At 42.1% G+C, this 21,186-nt stretch overlaps 1 protein-coding gene across 1 annotated transcript in view; it reads left to right on the forward strand.

Moving 5' to 3' along the window:
* The first annotated feature begins 4,487 nt into the window (after positions 1 to 4,487).
* SLC2A13 (solute carrier family 2 member 13) overlaps positions 4,488 to 21,186 on the forward strand; it is a 400,273-nt gene continuing 383,574 nt past the window's right edge. Inside the window, exon 1 of the mRNA XM_010366135.2 lies at positions 4,488 to 5,318. Within this exon, the coding sequence (XP_010364437.1) occupies positions 4,763 to 5,318 (556 nt within the window). The 5' untranslated portion in view covers positions 4,488 to 4,762. The remainder of the gene's footprint in view (positions 5,319 to 21,186) is intronic.

Consider the following 21,186-nt stretch of genomic DNA (forward strand, 5'->3'; position numbering starts at 1 on the left):
CTCTTTATTACATTTAGCAAGAGACTTATAGAAAATGCAGCCTATGTTTGATATTTCTACTCGTTTTATCTTAATTAAAATTGCTCTCTTAAAAGTCTCTGAGGGGAAAGAGACATTACAACTCTCCCTATCCAAAGGAGGAAGAGATGATATAATGATGTGTCACAGGCTCTATTGCTGATTGGGTCATAGTTACTAGTGGGCAGGGTCAGTGTATGTTAAAAGGTCATCCATCCCTCATGCTTTATTGTGCTTCCTGCTCCTTGTCTCTCTGTAGTGGCAGATCTAGACAGGGCACTGGCCATTGGGGTATGGTGACCATCTTTTCTTATTTCCCTCCATTCTTGTCTCCTTCCTTTCATCTTTTTCCTCCTCCTCCTTAGAGCAAGTCAAAGAAAGCTTCTTGCAGGAAGTACTAAACACCCAAGTATCTCTTATACCTCATAACTAAGCCATAGGACCCATACTTTACCTTTGTACTTATTAATAATATAACATCTTTATTCTGATGCTGCTATTGCTTATTATACATACAGAGAGAAGGAATATTCAAAAGGATGGGATTCTGGCATTACTAGGTTTCATGAAGAAAATGCCATCAAAATAACATTCTGATTCTTAGCAGTCACCATTCATTGACTTTCTCTCTCTCTCTCTGGTTTTTTTTTTTTTTTTTTTTTGGAGAGAGGGTCTCTCTGTTGCCCAGGCTGTAGTGCAGTGGTGCAGTCTCGGCTTACTGCAACCTCCGCCTCCTGGGTTCAAACGATTCTCCTATGTCAGTCTCCCGAGTAGTTGGGATTACAGGGGTGCGCCAACATGCCCAGCTAATTTTGATATTTTTAGTAGAGATGGGGTTTCACAATGTCAGCCAGGCTGGTCTTGAACTCCTCACCTCAGATGATCCACTCACCTCGGCCTCCCAAAGTGCTGGTAATACAAGTGTGAACCACTGTATCTGGCCTTTCATTGACTTTCTATAATAAAAATCCAAGATTTTCCATGAGTTTTCATTCTCTTTGATCTCTATATAATATAGTTGATTATCTTAGCCAGTTCTTCCTTCTTGAAATGGTTTACTTGTATTTTATGCCATGTTAACTTACTAATTACTAATGGCAACTCAAATATGTTGGTTTTACTACCAGCATTTATTCACCTGACCTCTGGCAAAATAGTACATCAGATTTCTGATGGGAAAACCTCCTATAGTCTCAGCCCATGTAATTTACCTTCACTCACAGCTCATGATGTGGGTGTTGATTGGCCCTAGCCTGATCATCAAACTGTAATCTCCCAGTCTGCAGTAACTGGGTCAGGAATGGGTCCACGACTGGCAAATCCAATTAGATACAATATAAAGTTTGCTAGGGCTTTGGAGAAAGAGGCTCTTTCTCTGTCCTTTCAGACATGAGTGAGATATTAGGCTATTTGTTGCTATAAAGAAATATCTGAGACTGGATATTTTATAAGAAAAGAGCTTTAATTGGCTCACAGTTCTGCAGGCTGTACAGAAAGCACAGCACTGGCATCTGCTTCTGGAAAGGTCTCAGGAAGTTTACAATCGTGGTGGAAAGCAAAGGGGGAGCAGGCACATCACACGGTGAAAGCAAAGGACCAGATCTCCTGTGAACTCAGAAGGAGCTCATTTATCATCGAGGAGATGACCCAAGCCATTCATTTGAGATTCATCTCCAGGATCTAAATACATCTGGTCATGCTTCACCTTCAACACGGGGGATTACATCTCAACATGCGATTTTGGTGGGGACAAATATCCAAAGTATCTCAGGTATAAGGCTTGGAGTTTGCTGTAGCCCTTTGAGCACCACATAAAATTTAAGAATGAAGCCTAAGGAGTAAGAAGCAGAGTGGAGAAATGGACCTCTATGTGACATCCTAATGTTTTTAGTCCTTTATCCACCTACACTTGACGCCAACTTATTAGAGACTTTTCAGATTCTCACAATAGCCAATACATACTCCCTGTTTCCCATTATTTTGGCTTAAACTAGTTTGATCTCGATTTTCTAACTCTTGCAACCAAAACAATTCAAAAACAAACAAATAAAACAACAGTACATGTATATGTATTTTACTATGTACATACACATGCATATAAATGCATAGAGAAAGTTCTGGAAAGATACATTTCAAAGTGGTAGAGGTGGTTATCTCTGGCGAAAGGGGTCTATTATGGTGGGAAAGATGATTGAGAAGGGACTTTTGGCCTTTCTTTATTGTTAGACTGCTTTGGAACATGTTCCTGGAGGTTGTAAAGCAAATGTCCTCAAAGCTGGAGTGTAGTGGCACGATCTCGGCTCACTGCAAACTCTGCCTCCCTGGTTCAGCCAATACTCTGCCTCAGCCTCCCGAGTAGCTGGGATTACAGGGGCCTGCTACCATGCCCGGCTAATTTTTGTATTTTTAGTAGAGTCGGGGTTTCACCACGTTGGCCAGGGTGGTCTTGAACTCCTGACCTCGTGATCCACCCGCCTCGGCCTCCCAAAGTGCTGGGATTACAGGCGTGAGCCACCGCGCCCGGCCTCCAATGCCTTTTTCTTCACGTCACATTTCTTTTCAAATGTAACCTGACCACAGATACATAACTGTCCTAATACGGAACAGAACTTTTTAAGTACTTTCTTGTTCTTTGACCTTTGCTGAATTTCAAGCAAGGGATGCTCAGGAACCAAGATGTTCACTACATCAGCTGAAACAAAAAGTAGTTTATTTCATCTCAGCAAGAGGGAACTGCCAAAGTACCAGAAGCTTCTCATCTGCGGAGCCCTTCTCTTCAGAAGCCGTGGGAATTGGTTCACCACCAGGGGGCGCAGTTTTACTGTACTGTGGTACGCCGCGGAAAAGGCGCGCTCTCACCTGCAATATTGTCCGAGGTCTGAATATTAAAGAGTTCATTGCTGCCGATCTAAAGGCTCTCTCTGTTTAACTGATCCCTGGGAATGACAGTAGAGCCTTGCTTTAAAGCCAGACGATAAAATTTAAATAGTTAAGCCCTCTGGGTTCATTAGTTTATTTTCCTTGTTGCTGGCAAGGAAAGTGCTATATTGTAGAGATAATCGTGACTGATAATCAAAATGAAAGCAGTTTTGACAAATTCTAATATAAGTTTTTATTGAAACAGGAATCACAAAATCCTTTTGTCTAAAAGGAAAAGAGTTTTAGCTGCATGAAAAATAGGCCCCAGGCTAAGAAAGCTTTTGCTCAAATAAGGGAAATAAAAGAGCAGTGGAATTGTAGGAAGAGAATCCTATGATGCTTGACTTTTTGCCCTCAGCCTGAAGAATGAAAGCAAATCAGAGGGACAAAACATCTTTAGCAGTCCCAGCTACTAGGGAGGCTGAGGCAGGAGAATCGCTTGAACCTGGGAGGCAGAGGCTGCAGTGAGCCGAGATAGCGCCACTGCACTCCAGCCTGGGAGACAGAGCAAGACTCTGTCTCAAAAACAAAACAAAACAAAACAAAACAAAACAAAACAAAACAAAACAAAACAAAACAAAAATCTTTAGCCCCTAATGCGGAACTGTATAAAGTAATTTAAAAACATTTAAATTAAAGGGGGGGAACCCCAAATGAACCAATAACTGTTCATTCACTCAACAGTTAAAAAATTAAGTTGCAAATCATGTCATCTTTGCTTTGTTTCAAGTAAATGAAGCTGTTAAAACAATGCCTCATTGAGGGCAACAGTGGGGATTCTCAGGAGAGAAGATATCCTACCTTTTGGTTAGCATGTTGGGGCAGGGAGGTGGAGACTGCCTGCCGAATCAAAAATCAGGGTCTTGGGTTTTCTTTCTGTTACTGGGAATTACACGTTACATGAGTGGAATGCATATTGTGAATTTTCCTTTACAGGTCAGGGATCCATGGAAGGAGGTTTGGGATTCACCACAGGAGATAGTTTATCTCTGTTCTCAAAGAATCAAATGTACCATTCCTTTAAAATAAGCATACATTGAGGAGGGACTGGCGATGAGAGTGGAAACTAGCTATAGAAATGGGAGAATGCAGCCCTGAATTGCTCCAGAACAAACACATTTAATGCCAGAGAAGTAGACCACGCTGGGTAATGTCACAATACTATAAAAGGAAGGGTACTTGCTAGGTCGTATTCTAGGATATTTTTTCCAGCCCTATCTCCAGGCTGCTGGAAGGATAGTCAGGCTGGTTTAGGTGCTCTCTCCCTACCCTCCAAACAGGGCAAACATTCTGGGTGGCTTCCAGACTGCCTGGTGGCATCGCCAGATTGGCTTGCTCCACCGCTGCAGCTCGGAAGGCAGGGTTAATTCCGTACAGTTGCCAGAGCCCTAAATGAGGGAGCCTAGGTCAGAGGTCGCACCCACCGGGGAGGGCGGGGTTTAGGGGTGCGGGGCGGGCTGGGCCTGGCTCCGCCCAGGGAGGGGGCGGGATGCTTCCCGTGCCCCGCCCCACCGGCTCGGGCTTGCACGTGACCCGTGGTTCCGCCTCCCGCCCGCTCCGCAGCGCCAGCTCGGCAGGCGCGGGGCGTGAGTGTCTAGTGAGACCCGCCGGGCTCCAACTCCGCAGCGCCGGAGCGCGGCGGGCAGCAACTTTCTCTCCGGAGCGGCCGTGGCGGCGGCTGCTGCCGTGGCAGCCGGAGCGGAAGCCAGGGGGAAGAAGGCGGCGGCGGCGGCGGCGGTTGCTCCCGCCGGCTCGGGCTGTCCAGCTCACTGAGACTGCCGGCCAGCGGAGCCGCGTCCCCCGGGCAGCCCCGGGCCCCTGCCCTATGTCCCGCAAGGCGAGCGAGAATGTGGAGTACACGCTGCGGAGCCTGAGCAGCCTGATGGGCGAGCGGCGCAGGAAGCAGCAGGAGCCGGACGCCGCAAGCGCGGCCGGGGAGTGCAGCCTCTTGGCGGCGGCCGCCGAGTCGAGCACCAGCCTGCAGAACGCGGGCGCGGGCGGCGGCGTCGGGGACCTGGAGCGCGCGGCGCGGCGGCAGTTCCAGCAGGACGAGACCCCCGCCTTCGTGTACGTGGTGGCCGTCTTCTCCGCTCTCGGCGGCTTCCTGTTTGGCTATGACACCGGGGTGGTGTCAGGGGCCATGCTGCTGCTCAAGCGGCAGCTCAGTCTGGACGCGCTGTGGCAGGAGCTGCTCGTGTCCAGCACGGTGGGGGCGGCTGCCGTCTCGGCGCTGGCCGGAGGCGCCCTCAACGGCGTCTTCGGCCGCCGCGCTGCCATCCTCCTGGCCAGTGCCCTCTTCACCGCCGGCTCCGCGGTGCTGGCCGCGGCCAACAACAAGGAGACGCTGCTCGCCGGCCGCCTGGTCGTGGGACTCGGCATCGGTGAGTTCGGGCACCGCTAAGGGCGCACGGGACCCCAGTGTCACCGCCCTTGACCCTGGGTGTTGCGTGCCTCTTGCCCATCGGGGTCCTCGTCGGGTCTCGCCGGGTCAGAGAATCTTCCACTTCTCTGGCCTCTAGAGCTCATCTCTTTGTTGGTCCAGCCTTCAAGGCTCTCCCGGGGGTGGGGGGTTTGAGGGTAGTGGGTCACTGTAGTCTCCCTGGAGCCCACGTGGAATCTTTGATCGCCCACGGACCAGTCAGTCCGAGTAGTTGTTGCCTCTCAGCACTTCCAGGAACCCAACTGAGCCCCAGCTTTTTCCTTGATCCAGCCTAACCTGATGCTGCTTCTTGAGCTTACGAGGGTCTCTGTTTTCCTGCACTGTCCCACCTTCCTTCTCCACTGCTAGCCCCTTTCCTTTTCTAGGGCTCCCAGCCTGCAACCTAGAGCGTCGTCAAGTTACAGTGAGATAATATTTAGAATTAAGTAATTCCGGACTCTGAAAGGTTTATTAGCTACCCCTGCTCTCTTTCCTTATCTAGCATTTGTCTTTAGATGACATCTCCTTTTGCTTTTATGCTTTTTCTATTGCCTTTCAGCTTTCATTCTTTTCCCAAGTGAATTCCATTCTCCTGTGTTTTTCTAACTTTTTCATTTGAATCCTTTTTTATCCATTCTTCTCTTTGTTTTGCCTCTCCTGCTTTCCAGTTGGGAACCAAATTATCTATTAAAGATCATATTCACTTCCTGAATTCATTTAGGAGGTACTCCCCCTGTGGATAAATGCCCAGCAAGATAAATGATTGGAATTTACTTCAAAAATGAAGGCATTAATGTTCTCCTGGCATTGATTTTTTTTCACCCTGGTTGCTGAGCAGGGGAGGTACAATTGGCAAGTTTTTGGCAGAGGGAAGCCATTTGGAATGTGCGCAGTATTATTAGAAAGCACTTTTGAGGGAAAGTGGGGGGTTGTGACTTAAATCTCACTAGAATTTTTCTAAGACACACCGCTGATGCTTTTTTAATGTTTCGTTTCATAATTCAGTTTTTTGTTTCCCTTAGGGTGCTGTTGAAGTATTTCTTTCCTATGGCTGGGGCTTGATGAAAGCGCTTTAAACCTGGGGCTGCTGGTGATCTGTGTATTCACCACTTGTTTCATGTTTGTGCTTTTCACCCTTTCTCTGTGGGTTCTGAAGGGAAGCAAAGGCCATATATTCAACTTCACATGCAGGAACCATGAGCCTAAAACCCAGCTCGCTGCACTTTATATTCAAAGTTTGTCAGAAGTGACCTTCCTTTTGCTTGTTTATTGTACTATTAGGAAAGGTAGGGCAGAGCTCTCAGTAACGTATTAAGTTGGTACAAAAATGTCCAAAGTGACCAAAAAATCCAGCTGAAATGAAACCTCTTTGTATGGAAACTACTTGTGCCTTCAGGACCCTTCAACAAATAACCTGCTAAGTGACCACGATTCTTTTCTCAGCATTGTCTGCTTGGGACATCTGGACTTTTATTGTTGCTTCTGACATAGAAATAACATCATTTTAGGTAGCAAGAATTGTTCTGTCAGCCTGAATCTTTTCTGTAATTTTGAAATTGAATCATGCTTTGCAGAACTCTCTAAATGAAGCTTCCTAGTGTTTTGCTATGGCAAGTATTGGTTAAAATTTTGGGTATTATGTTTAGTCTTTTTATCTGACCTGCAAATTGAGCCCTGTTCTGTGTAAGATCTCCTTCCAGATGTTGTGGGCAGAATAGTGAGAAGAATGTATTATACTTTAGTAAATGTAGCAAGGTGGGACAAAAGCAACGTAGAACATGTAGAACTTGCTAAGCTTTATAACAGAGGTTCTCAGAGATGGCTGATGAATTCAGAGAGGGTACAGTTATCTTCAACAGAGGGAAGCCAGAAGCTCTTACCAATGGAAATGGTATGTTGACATGCCAGTATTTTAATAGAAATGAGGAAGGGACCTTCTAAGCAAGGGATGAAATGGGTAAAGGAAGGAAAGCATAGTGCATACTCGGGGAATAGGTGGAAGCAGCAATAGAGGACAAAGCAGGAGATCAGATTGGAAGTGTGGGTGTGCAAGAGCTGTGGAGGCCTCTCTGTTGTGCAGCCTCATTCTGTGGTCTCTGGGCTGATTGGTTCAACAGAGAAGCCCAGTTTAGGTATGGTCTCCATTCAGTTCTGGTGTAGCCCATCTCACTTCCAGAAACATACCTCTGATAATAGAAGCCCTGAAGCAGTTTCTTAAAAGCCCTCTTCATTTACAAAATGAAGAATGTTTTAAGATCATAAACAGGCTTTGAAACAGGCCATGTTCAAAACAAAACAATAATGAAATAAAACCACTTCAAATTAGGATCTATGCAAAGCATGTAATTATACAAATAAAATCATTAAAACTTAAAAGATCACTAGCCTTCCAAAAGAAATCACAAGTGTGTGTGTGTGTGTGTGTGTGTTTGTTTTTGTTTTTAAGCTACAAGGAAATGGGTTCCTAACATGAGCATTTTTTGAGGGACATTAAATCAGTTTGCTTGTTTGGTACACTAAATCTGGATTAATTTTATGCTATTGTTTTTTAAGTCGTTAAATTTTATGTGTAGTCAGGGATTTGTTGTTTTGTTCTTATGATATTTAGTAAATGTTGATGAATAACAAAATGTGGCTTTTGATGCCTTTTTTTTTTTTTTTTTTTTTTTTTTTTTTTTTTTTTTTTTTTTTTTTTTTTTTGAGACGGAGTCTTGCTCTGCCGCCCAGGCTGGGGTGCAGTGGCCGGCTCTCAGCTCACTGCAAGCTCCGCCTCCCGGGTTCACGCCATTCTCCTGTCTCAGCCTCCCGAGTAGCTGGGACTACAGGCGCCCGCCTCGTCGCCCGGCTAGTTTTTTTTTTTGTATTTTTTAGTAGAGACGGGGTTTCACCGTGTTAGCCAGGATGGTCTCGATCTCCTGACCTCATGATCCGCCCGTCTCGGCCTCCCAAAGTGCTGGGATTACAGGCTTGAGCCACCGCGCCCGGCCTATGCCTTTTTCAGACAAGTTTGCTGTAAGAACTTCTTTGCTCCACACGTTTATCTGTGGTAAAATATAGGCCCATGTGGGTCAGGGATTTCTGTTCATTTTGTTCACTGATACATTCCTGCCACATAGGAGATACTTGTTGAATAAATGAATGGTGAGCAGAAACGAAAAAAAATCCAAATTTCATTGCTGGTCGAGTAGCACTTTAAGTTAGTTTAAGTTCTTTTCAAAACACAAAAATAGTGCATTATCAAAATACTTGAAAGGCTGTCTAAAGGTTTTGGTTGTAATAGTTTAATGAAATCATTCTCTATTCAACACTTGCTAATTGAGCTTCTGTTATTGATCCTGTCAGATATGGGGCAGGCAGTAATTAGATAAAAACCCCACCCTGGAGGTGTTCATTCTGTAATGGAGTAGAAAGATACATAAACAAGCAATTAAAATAGACATTTCTCTATAGTGTCAGATGACACATAGAAGAGTGAGTGGTCAGTTGATTCTTTTAAGGGAAAAAATGGAACACAGGATTGAGGAAAGTTCTACAGTGGAATATTCAAAGTAGGGTTTGAAGAGTGAGTAGGTATTCAGCAGATGATGTAGATGAAGCCAGAAAAGTGCTTGTTTAGTGCTTTAGTATGTGCAAGACCTGGTGGTAGTACTTTACACATATTACCTCATTTAATCTTCCTGAGTCTGGGAAATGGGTCCCCTTTTTTTGAGTGTGGAAACAGTTAAATGGCAAGGTCACTGATTACAGAGGCAGGATTAAAAAAAAAAACCTCGAGTCTTTTGCTGTATTACCCTACTGGACATTTAAGGTGGAGTTAATAACTGGTGTAAAGCCACAGAAAAATCAAAGCAGCATTTGAAGCATAGGTGAGTGAGGGGTTGTGATGGGGTGGTCATGAGACTGGAATGTTTTGGGGGGATTAGGCTGAATATGGTTTATTTGGTCCTGCCTATGCAGGGAGAGCTTTTAGAGGTTTTTAACAGTAAATAATATAATCAGATTAAACATCCCTTGAATCTGATATGTGAGGGTTTTTGTTTTTCCCATTATGCTTTTAAGTTCTTTTAGTTTCTTCCTTAAGCCTTCTCATGTCTTTGAAATTTTGGGTATTAGCAATCCTTTGCTGAGATGGCTACTATAGGATGGGTAAAGCATAGCATGTGACCATGAATTACTGATATGGGAGGAGTCAGTGGACCCTTCAGCAGAAATCTTTGCAGAGGTGAAAATAGCAAGGAGTAGAGTGTAGTTATTAATGAGTATTCAATGAATTGCATAGTAAAAGACTTTAAGTATCAGAAGTCAGGGAGATGTGTATTTGTTTTGATTTAAGGGTTCCGTTTTCTTGACTGGTTGTAATAAAATTACCGAGTGCCTGTTTTAAATCGGGCATTATTTTGGGTTTTCTTTTCTTTTTTCTTTTTGGTTCACCAGAGGCATCTTTGTTTCCTCTAGTTTATTTTTCTCTTGTACTTGAGTCCTGACACTATACTTTCTCCATTTCACTGCCTGCTACCACGACCACCTGAACTTTTTAAACGTGAAAAGTCAAATTTGAAATAGGACATAACTTTTCCATCTCAGAAATGATTGTATTCTAACAGTGTTAATCTTTTTTTTTTTTTTTTTTGATATGGAGCTTCACTCTTGTCGCCCAGGCTGGAGTACAGTGGTGAGATCTCGGCTCACTGCAACCTCCACCTCCCAGGTTCAAGCGATTCTCCTGCCTCAGTCTCCTGAGTAGCTGGGATTACAGGCACCTGCTCCCCAGGCCCACCTAATTTTTGTATTTTTGGTAGAGACAGGGTTTCACCATGTGGGCCAAGCTGGTCTCGAACTCCTGATCTCAGGTGATCCGCCTGCCTCGGCCTTCCAAAGTGCTGGGATTACAGGCATGAGCCACCACGCCTGGCCCAGGGTTAATCTTATTTTGTATGTTCTTTACATGCAATCCCATTTTCAGGTGTTTGTTTAGCAGTATTGTACCTATAATCAAGGTTTTTAAGTATGGTTAGTTACAACAGGATTGAAGAATATTGTACCTATAATCAAGGTTTTTAAGTATGGTTAGTTACAACAGGATTGAAGAATATGAGTTTGCTCATTTGCTTTATTTATTTTCTATGACCATGTATCTCCAATGCACAACACACAAGAAATTGTCTAGAAAAGACAAAGTACAAGAGCATAGTACTATTAACACTATTAGCATGTACACAGTCAGTGAAAAAGCATCCATTAGCCCTTTCTCCCTGGTGTTGGCATTTATTCTACTGCTCATTGTAAGTGGTGATTTAGGACCTGTGTGGGGAATACCAAGAAGTCTCTAAATTTGATAGTCACCAGTATTCAAAACCTTTCCTGAGAATTGACATACTAATTTATACAGCACTGGATTCGTTGAATTAATCTTAGATTTACATCAGTTTCTCCTGTGTCAGCCTCTTTCAGGACTCCCTCTACTGGAACACAATTTGTAGCTGTAAATTATAGCTTGTAATTAGTATATTATGGCCTGTTGAGTCATACTTTTAAAAATACCACATTTTTGTTTTTCAAACAGCATTTGAATTCTTCCTCAGTGCAAATGAAATGTAAAATCTTGTTTGATCAAAAAATGCAATGTTGAGATCAGTGTCAACAAAGAATGTCATTTAAGGTAAGCATAGTTGGGCGGAAGCTCCTAATTTTCAAATAGTTAATCAGCTAATATACAGTTTTGGGGGGAGGTGCTCAAATTTGCTTTTTTCCCCTACTCCCCAATTTCTGTCTGTTTGGTTGTTTTTGAAGGCAGGAATTCTGTATTGGATTTATGCTCCCTACTGGTATGAAACTGACACATAAAATAAAGCCTCCTTTGACTTCTTGTATTTCCTTGTTTTATACACATTAACAGCTTTGCTCCCTCCCCTTTTCTGTCTGGCAGCGTAGGGACTGACACTGCAGTTATAGTGAGGATTATGATCTAATTGTGTTTGCCTAGTAGTATAGCAACACCCTCTTCAAGTGAGTTGTCAGTAAGATAACGTAAGTCTGTTAACATGAGTTATGTGAAATTGTTCACATGACTTCCTTGGAAAACATTGTGCTTTTTCATTCATCCCTTTTTCCCTCTTCTGGATTATAAACTTAAAGTAAGAATACACTCAAAGTTAACTGACTTCACACTAACATCTTTGGTTTGAACACCTTTAATGATGTAGAAACCGCTAAGAGAACTGAACTAGCAAGCAGTTGTTGCTGTCTTTACCCAAAATCACCTGAGTCTAATTTTCTTTTTCTCATGTTGAGCTTGGTTCCTTTGTACATCTTTCTTGTCTACACCTTTTTCCATTTCTTTATCTTTCTTTTTCCTGTGACCCATTAGAGTCCGTAAATAGTAGCAACACTTCTAATAGCAGCTATTGCTAATAGTATCAAAACTTCCGTTGTCAGGAGGAAAATTCATACTCACCAGAAAAGCCTCAAACATTTTGCACATATAAAATTTAATTTCTCTGGTTGTAGAAAGAGAAAAAAGTTTTACAGGGACTTCTAAACTCAAGAATATTACATGCTTTCTAGTTAGGCCTTTTATTAAAGGCCACTATTTGAAATGGTGCGGTCTGCAGCATATGTCCAAGGCCACATGGCAGGAGCATCATTTCACAGCAGGGCCAAGCACCGTGGCAGCTGGTCATCAGCGAGCAATGGCACCGGTGTTCTTCTGATTTTAGTGCCGCCCTGCCCTGCACTGGGAGGAGTCTAGGAGTCCATCCTTATGGCAGGGTATGGATTGGCCATCAGCTTAGCTGCCAGTGCCCTGAAAATAGTACCTAAGACTTGTTGAATGCTTACACTTCTAAACATTTTGCACATGCTAATTCACATAGTCTTCATAATAACCCAGGGGGATAATACAGTTACCTTTGTTTTAAGATAAGGATATTAGGAACAATGAGATCACTTGGACTCGGGAAGGGGAACATCACACACTGGGGCCTATCATGGGGAGGGGGGAGGGGGGAGGGGGGAGGGATTGCATTGCGAGTTATACCTGATATAAATGATGAATTGATGGGTGCTGACGAGTTGATGGGTGCAGCACACCAACATGCACAAGTATACATATGTAACAAACCTGCATGTTATGCACATGTACCCTAGAACTTAAAGTATAATAAAAAAAATAAATAAACAACAACAACAACAAAAGGATATTTAGGCAGAAAGAGATGAAGTAACTTTCTCATGATCACAAAGCTACTGGGTGGGGCCGGAGTTCAAACCCAAGAGGTCTGGCCTCCCTGTCTGTGCTCAACTAGTCTGTGACACTCACTCCTCCCTGAAACTGGCATAATTCTTCTTTACCATGATATATCATGTGGACATTACTTTTATTTGTTTTAATATAAATTTTTTTTTTTATTGTGGTAAAGAACACATTACATTTATACTCTTACCCATTTTAAGGTGTGCAGTTTGGTATTGTCGGGTATACTCACATTGTTGTACAACAGATCTCTAGAACATTTTCATCTTGCAAAACTGAAACACTGTATCTATTAAAAACAAATTCCCCAGCCTCTCTTCCCTATCCCTTGGCAACCCACCTTTCTGCTTTCTGTTTCTGTGATTTTTACTGCTTTGGATACTTCATATAAGTGTAATCATGCAGTATTTGTCCTTTGTTGGCTTACTTCACTTGAGGTTCATCCATGGTGTAGCATATGATAGAATTTCCTGCCTTTTAAAGGCTGCATAATATTCCATTGTGTGTGTGTGTGTGTGTGTGTGTGTGTGTGTATATGCACACTCATATATACATATATACACATATATACACATATATATGTGGCATTTAATCTATCCATTCATCTGTTGATGGGCCTTTGAGTTATCTTTCCCTCTTGGCTGTTGTGGATATTGCTGCAATGAAGATGGGAGTGCAAACATCTCTTTGAGATCCTTCTTTGAATTTTTTTGGATATATACCCAGAATTGAGATTGCTGGACCATGTAATAGTTCTTTTTCTAATTTTTTGAGGAACCCCTATCCCATTTTCCATAGTGGCTGCACTCCTCCCAGTGTGGGGAAGGGCGGAGCTAAAATTGAGAAACTAGAGTTCCAGTTTCTCAATATGCTCACCAACATTTGTTGTTTTCTTTTCTTTTGACAGTGGCCATCCTAATGGATATGAAGTGATATCTCATGGTGGTTTTGATTTACATTTCTCTTAGTGATGTGAAACATTTTTTCATAGACTTGTTGGCCACTTTTATCTTTGTATATCTTCTTTGGAAAATTGTTTATTGTATTTTCAAGTCCCTTACCTATTTTTAATTGGTCTATTTCAATTGCTATTGAGTTGTAGAAGTTCCTTATGTATTCTGAATATTAACCCCCATCAGATATATGACTTGCAAATGCTTTCTTTCATTCCATTGGTTGCCTTTCACTGTTTATTGTGTCTTTTGGTGTATAGTTTTTAAATTTGATGTAGTCCTGTTTGTCTGTTTTTGCTCAACACACACAAAACTAAAACTGTTGGAGTCATTTGTCATGCCCCTTGAGAGTAAGCTTTTTGGAAATTCTAATAAAATACTAGATTTTACTTCTAGGAGTATGTCATTTTGTTCCCTGGAATATATTCTTTGTGAAAATACATAATCTTCATTTCCTGTGATACAATGCTTTTTAGCAGCTTAGCAGAGGCGTTATAAAAAGTGGACTCTAAAAGCCCATTCTGTATGCCTATATGTGTATATGCTTGCATTCACTCAGTAATTAGGAACATTAGTATTTTCCTTAGTTTAAGTATGAATTAAAGGAAGTGCAGAGAAATTAGGGAAATTAGCACTGTTAGTAACAGTGCTGAGATTTAAACCCAGATTTCTGATCAAGAACCAGTGTATGCGCCACCTTTCTATTATATGATAAATCCAGTTTTTGATTGTGAAAGCTAAATATAGTCACCATAGTGCTTCCCAAATTAGTATTAGTATTTAATGTGCTAGCAATGAAAATCCCAACACGATACTTTCTAGAATTTCACAAAATGATTGTAATCAGATTGAGGGAACAGTAGTAAGACAGTAGTTATAGACAGAAGTAATTACTGCAAAGAAATAATATGTATATGATATATAGGGTATACAATATGTATTATTAAAACCAGAATAGGATGAATGGAACAGAATCAGAATTCCAGTGATAGATCCAACTGTTTAGAAGAATTTAGTATTGAGCAAATGAGAGGGAAAAGAAAGAAGCAACTGAGAAGAGGAAATAGGAATATGAATTTAAAATAATGTAAATGAAATTTAGGTCTCATATTCTCTGTAGTATGTTGGTTTAAGAGTCTCTAATTTTTTTAATTAATGGAGTGTTTTTTCTTATCTATATTGATGACATCTTTTTTTTTGTTTGTTTTTTGTTTTCGTTTTTTTTTTTATTATACTTTTTTTTTTAACTCTTTTTTTTTTTAATTATACTTTAAGTTCTAGGGTACATGTGCATAACGTGCAGGTTTGTTACATATGTATACTTGTGCCATGTTGGTGTGCTGCACCCATCAACTCGTCAGCACCCATCAATTCATCATTTATATCATGTATAACTCCCAATGCAATCCCTCCCCCCTCCCCCCTCCCCATGATAGGCCCCGGTGTGTGATGTTCCCCTTCCGGAGTCCCAGTGATCTCATTGTTCAGTTCCCACCTATGAGTGAGAACATGTGGTGTTTGGTTTTCTGTTCTTGTGATAGTTTGATAAGAATGATGGTTTCCAGCTGCATCCATGTCCCTACAAAGGACGCAAACTCATCCTTTTTTATGGCTGCATAGTATTCCATGGCGTATATGTGCCACATTTTCTTAATCCAGTCTGTCACAGATGGACATTTGGGTTGATTCCAAGTCTTTGCTATTGTGAATAGTGCTGCAATAAACATACGTGTGCATGTGTCTTTGTAGTAGAATAATTTATAATCCTTTGGGTATATACCCAGTAGTGAGATGGCTGGGTCATATGGTACATCTAGTTCTAGATCCTTGAGGAATTGCCATACTGTTTTCCATAATGGTTGAACTAGTTTACAATCCCACCAACAGTGTAAAAGTGTTCCTATTTCTCCACATCCTCTCCAACATCTGTTGTTTCCTGACTTTTTAATGATTGCCCTTCTAACTGGTGTGAGATGGTATCTCATTGTGGTTTTGATTTGCATTTCTCTGATGGCGAGTGATGATGAGCGTTTTTTCATGTGTCTGTTGGCTGTATGAATGTCTTCTTTTGAGAAATGTCTGTTCATATCCTTTGCCCACTTTTTGATGGGGTTGTTTTTTTCTTGTATATTTGTTTGAGTTCTTTGTAGATTCTGGATATTAGCCCTTTGTCAGATGAGTAGATTGCAAAAATTTTCTCCCATTCTGTAGGTTGCCTGTTCACTCTGATGGTAGTTTCTTTTGCTGTGCAGAAGCTCTTTAGTTGAATTAGATCCCATTTGTCAATTTTGGCTTTTGCTGCTGTTGCTTTTGGTGTTTTAGACATGAAGTCCTTTCCCATGCCTATGTCCTGAATGGTACTACCTAGATTTTCTTCTAGGGTTTTTATGGTATTAGGTCTAACATTTAAGTCTCTAATCCATCTTGAATTAATCTTCGTATAAGGAGTAAGGAAAGGATCCAGTTTCAGCTTTCTACTTATGGCTAGCCAATTTTCCCAGCACCATTTATTAAATAGGGAATCCTTTCCCCATTTCTTGTTTCTCTCAGGTTTGTCAAAGATCAGATGGCTGTAGATGTGTGGTGTTATTTCTGAGGACTCTGTTCTGTTCCATTGGTCTATATCTCTGTTTTGGTACCAGTACCATGCTATTTTGGTTACCGTAGCCTTGTAGTATAGGTTGAAGTGAGGTAGCGTGACGCCTCCAGCTTTGTCCTTTTGATTTAGGTTTGTCTTGGCAATGCGGGCTCTTTTTTGGTTCCATATGAACTTTAAAGCAGTTTTTTCCAATTCTGTGAAGAAACTCATTGGTAGCTTGATGGGGATGGCATTGAATCTATAAATAACCTTGCGCAGTATGGCCATTTTCATGATATTGATTCTTCCTATCCATGAGCATGGTATGTTCTTCCATTTGTTTGTGTCCTCTTTGATTTCACTGAGCAGTGGTTTGTAGTTCTCCTTGAAGAGGTCCTTGACATCCCTTGTAAGTTGGATTCCTAGGTATTTGATTCTCTTTGAAGCAATTGTGAATGGAAGTTCATTCATGATTTGGCTCTCTGTTTGTCTGTTACTGGTGTATAAGAATGCTTGTGATTTTTGCACACTAATTTTGTATCCTGAGACTTTGCTGAAGTTGCTTATCAGCTTAAGGAGATTTTGGGCTGAGACGATGGGGTTTTCTAAATATACAATCATGTCATCTGCAAACAGGGACAATTTGACTTCTTCTTTTCCTAACTGAATACCCTTGATTTCTTTCTCTTGCCTGATTGCCCTAGGCAGAACTTCCAAGACTATGTTGAATAGGAGTGGTGAGAGAGGGCATCCCTGTCTTGTGTCAGTTTTCAAAGGGAATGGTTCCAGTTTTTGCCCATTCAGTATGATATTGGCTGTGGGTTTGTCATAAATAGCTCTTATTATTTTGAGGTACGTTCCAGCAATACCGAATCTATTGAGCGTTTTTAGCATGAAGGGCTGTTGAATTTTGTCAAAAGCCTTTTCTGCATCTATTGAGATAATCATGTGGTTCTTGTCTTTGGTTCTGTTTATATGCTGGATTACGTTTATTGATTTGCGAATGTTGAACCAGCCTTGCATCCCAGGGATGAAGCCCACTTGATCATGGTGGATAAGCTTTTTGCTGTGCTGCTGGATCCGGTTTGCCAGTATTTTATTGAGGATTTTTGCATCGATGTTCATCAGGGATATTGGTCTAAAATTCTCTTTTTTTCTTGTGTCTCTGCCAGGCTTTGGTATCAAGATGATGTTGGCTTCATAAAATGAGTTAGGGAGGATTCCCTTTTTCTATTGATTGGAATAGTTTCAGAAGGAATGGTACCAGCTCCTCTTTGTACCTCTGGTAGAATTCAGCTGTGAATCCATCAGTCCTGGACTTTTTTTGGTGGGTAGGCTATTAATTGTTGCCTCAATTTCAGAGCCTGCTATTGGTCTATTCAGGGATTCAGCTTCTTCCTGGTTTAGTCTTGGAAGAGTGTAAGTGTCCAGGAAATTATCCATTTCTTCTAGATTTTCTAGTTTATTTGCATAGACGTGTTTATAGTATTCTCTGATGGTAGTTTGTATTTCTGTGGGGTCGGTGGTGACATCCACTTTATAATTTTTTATTGCATGTATTTGATTCTTCTCTCTTTTCTTCTTTATTAGTCTTGCTAGTGGTCTGTCAATTTTGTTGATCTTTTCAAAAAACTAACTCCTGGATTCATTGATTTTTTGGAGGGTTTTTTGTGTCTCTATCTCCTTCAGCTCTGCTCTGATCTTAGTGATTTCTTGCCTTCTGCTAGCTTTTGAATGTGTTTGCTCTTGCTTCTCTAGTTCTTCTAATTGTGATGTTAGAGTGTCCATTTTAGATGTTTCCTGCCTTCTCTTGTGGGCATTTAGTGCTATAAATTTCCCTCTACACACTGCTTTAAATGTGTCCCAGAGATTCTGGTATGTTGTATCTTTGTTCTCATTGGTGTCAAAGAACATCTTTATTTCTGCCTTCATTTCGTTACGTACCCAGTAGTCATACAGGCACAGGTTATTCAGTTTCCATGTAGTTGAGCAGTTTTGATTGAGTTTCTTAGTCCTGAGTTCTAGTTTGATTGCACTGTGGTCTGAGAGACACTTTGTTATAATTTCTGTTCTTTTACATTGGCTGAGGAGTGCTTTACTTCCAATTATGTGGTCAGTTTTGGAATAAGTGTGATGTGGTGCTGAGAAGAATGTATGTTCTGTTGATTTGGGGTGGAGAGTTCTGTAGATGTCTATTAGGTCTGCTTGGTGCAGAGATGAGTTCAATTCCTGGATATCCTTGTTAACTTTCTGTCTCGTTGATCTGTCTAATGTTGACAGTGGGGTGTTGAAGTCTCCCATTATTATTGTGTGGGAGTCTAAGTCTCTTTGTAAGTCTCTAAGGACTTGCTTGATGAATTTGGGTGCTCCTGTATTGGGTGCATATGTATTTAGGATAGTTAGCTCTTCCTGTTGAATTGATCCCTTTACCATTGTGTAATGCCCCCCTTTGTCTCTTTTGATCTTTGATGGTTTAAAGTCTGTTTTATCAGAGACTAGGATTGCAACCCCTGCTTTTTTTTGTTCTCCATTTGCTTAGTAGATCTTCCTCCATCTCTTTATTTTGAGCCTATGTATGGCTCTGCATGTGAGATGGGTCTCCTGAATACAGCAGACTGATGGGTCTTGACTCTTTATCCAGTTTGCCAGTCTGTGTCTTTTAATTGGAGCATTTAGTCCATTGACATTTAAGGTTAATATTGTTATGTGTGAACTTGATCCTGCCATTATGATATTAACTGGTTATTTTGCTTGTTAGTTGATGCAGTTTCTTCCTAGCCTCGATGGTCTTTACATTTTGGCATGTTTTTGCAATGGCTGGTACCAGTTGTTCCTTTCCATGTTTAGGGCTTCCTTCAGGGTCTCTTGTAAGGCAGGCCTGGTGGTGACAAAATCTCTAAGCATTTGCTTATCTGTAAAGGATTTTCTTTCTCCTTCACTTATGAAACTTAGTTTGGCTGGATATGAAATTCTGGGTTGAAAATTCTTTTCTTTAAGAACGTTGAATATTGGCCCCCACTCTCTTCTGGCTTGTAGAGTTTCTGCCGAGAGATCTGCTGTTAGTCTGATGGGCTTCCCTTTGTGGGTAACCCGACCTTTCTCTCTGGCTGCCCTTAAGATTTTTTCCTTCATTTCAACTTTGGTGAATCTGGCAATTATGTGTCTTGGAGTTGCTCTTCTGGAGGAGTATCTTTGTGGCGTTCTCTGTATTTCCTGAATTTGAATGTTGGCGTGCCCTACTAGGTTGGGGAAGTTCTCCTGGATGATATCCTGAAGAGTGTTTTCCAACTTGGTTCCATTTTCCCCCTCACTTTCAGGCACCCGAATCAGACGTAGATTTGGTCTTTTTACATAATCCCATACTTCTTGCAGGCTTTGTTCATTTCTGTTTCTTTCTTTTTTTTAGTCTTCTCTTCTCGGTTCATTTCATTCATTTAATCCTGAATCGCTGATACTCTTTCTTCCAGTTGATCGAGTCGGTTACTGAAGCTTGTGCATTTGTCATGTATTTCTCGTGTCATGGTTTTCATCTCTGTCAGTTCATTTATGGCCTTCTCTGCATTAATTATTCTGGTTATCAATTCTTCCACTCTTTTTTCTAGATATTTAGTTTCTTTGCACTGGGTACGTAATTCTTCCTTTAGCTCTGAGAAGTTTGATGGTCTGAAGCCTTCTTTTCTCATCTCGTCAAAGTCATTCTCCATCCAGCTTTGATCCGTTGCTGGCGATGAGCTGCGTTCTTTTGGAGGGGGGAGATGTGCTCTTATTTTTTGAATTTCCAGCTTTTCTGCCCTGCTTTTTCCCCATCTTTGTGGTTTTATCTGCCTCTGGTCGTTGATGATGGTGACGTACTGATGGGGTTTTGGTGTGGGTGTCCTTCCTGTTTCTTAGTTTTCCTTCTAACAGTCAGGACCCTCAGCTGTAGGTCTGTTGGAGATTGCTTGAGGTCCACTCCAGACCCTGTTTGCCTGGGTGTCAGCAGCAGAGGCTGCAGAAGATAGAATACTGCTGAACAGCAAGTGTACCTGTCTGATTCTTCCTTTGGAAGCTTCCTCTCCGGGGTGTACTCCACCATGTGAGGTGTGGGGTGTCGGTCTGCTCCTAGTGGAGGATGTCTCCCAGTTAGGCTACTCAGGGGTCAGGGACCCACTTGAGCAGGCAGTCTGTCCGTTCTCAGATCTCAACTTCTGTGTTGGGAGATCCACTGCTCTCTTCAAAGCTGTCAGACAGAGTCGTTTGCCTCTGCAGAAGTTTCTGCTGCTTTTTTTTTTTGTTATTGTTGTGTAGCTGTGCCCTGTCCCCAGAGGTGGAGTCTACAGAGACTGGCAGGCCTCCTTGAGCTGCTGTGAGCTCCACCCAGTTCGATCTTCCCAGGGCTTTGTTTACCTACTTAAGCCTCAGAAATGGCGGGCACCCCTCCCTCAGCCTGGCTGCTGCCTTGCAGTTAGATTGCAGACTGCTGTGCTAGCAATGAGGAAGGCTCCGTGGGCGTGGGACCCTCCCAGCCAGGTGTAGGATATAATCTCCTGGTGTGCCCCTTTGCTTAAAGTGCAGTATTGGGGTGGGAGTTACCCGATTTTCCAGGTGTTGTGTGTCTCAGTTCCCCTGGCTAGGAAAAGGGATTCCCTTCCCCCTTGTGCTTCCCAGGTGAGGTGATGCCTTGCCCTGCCTCAGCTCTCGCTGGTCCGGCTGTAGCAGCTGACCAGCACCGATTGTCCGGCACTCCCTAGTGAGATAAACCCAGTACCTCAGTTGAAAATGCAGAAATCCCCTGTCTTCTGTGTTGCTTGCGCTGGGAGCTGGAGACTGGAGCTGTTCCTATTCGGCCATCTTTGCAAGATCCATATTTTACATTTTAAATATATTTGCGTTATTGCCGTTGATCCACTCTTAGAGCTGACCAACAGTGAGACAGACTCCTTACAGAGAACGTTAAGAGAGAGTTTACAAAGTCTGTACAGGGAGGTGGTCAGTGTAAGGTACAGGGTGACCTTTGTTGAGGAGATGAAGAAGTCTTCCTTGTATTCAGAGCCTGACTGAAGGGCTT

This window comes from Rhinopithecus roxellana, chromosome 10, assembly GCF_007565055.1.
Source record: "Rhinopithecus roxellana isolate Shanxi Qingling chromosome 10, ASM756505v1, whole genome shotgun sequence".
NCBI lineage: Eukaryota > Metazoa > Chordata > Mammalia > Primates > Cercopithecidae > Rhinopithecus > Rhinopithecus roxellana.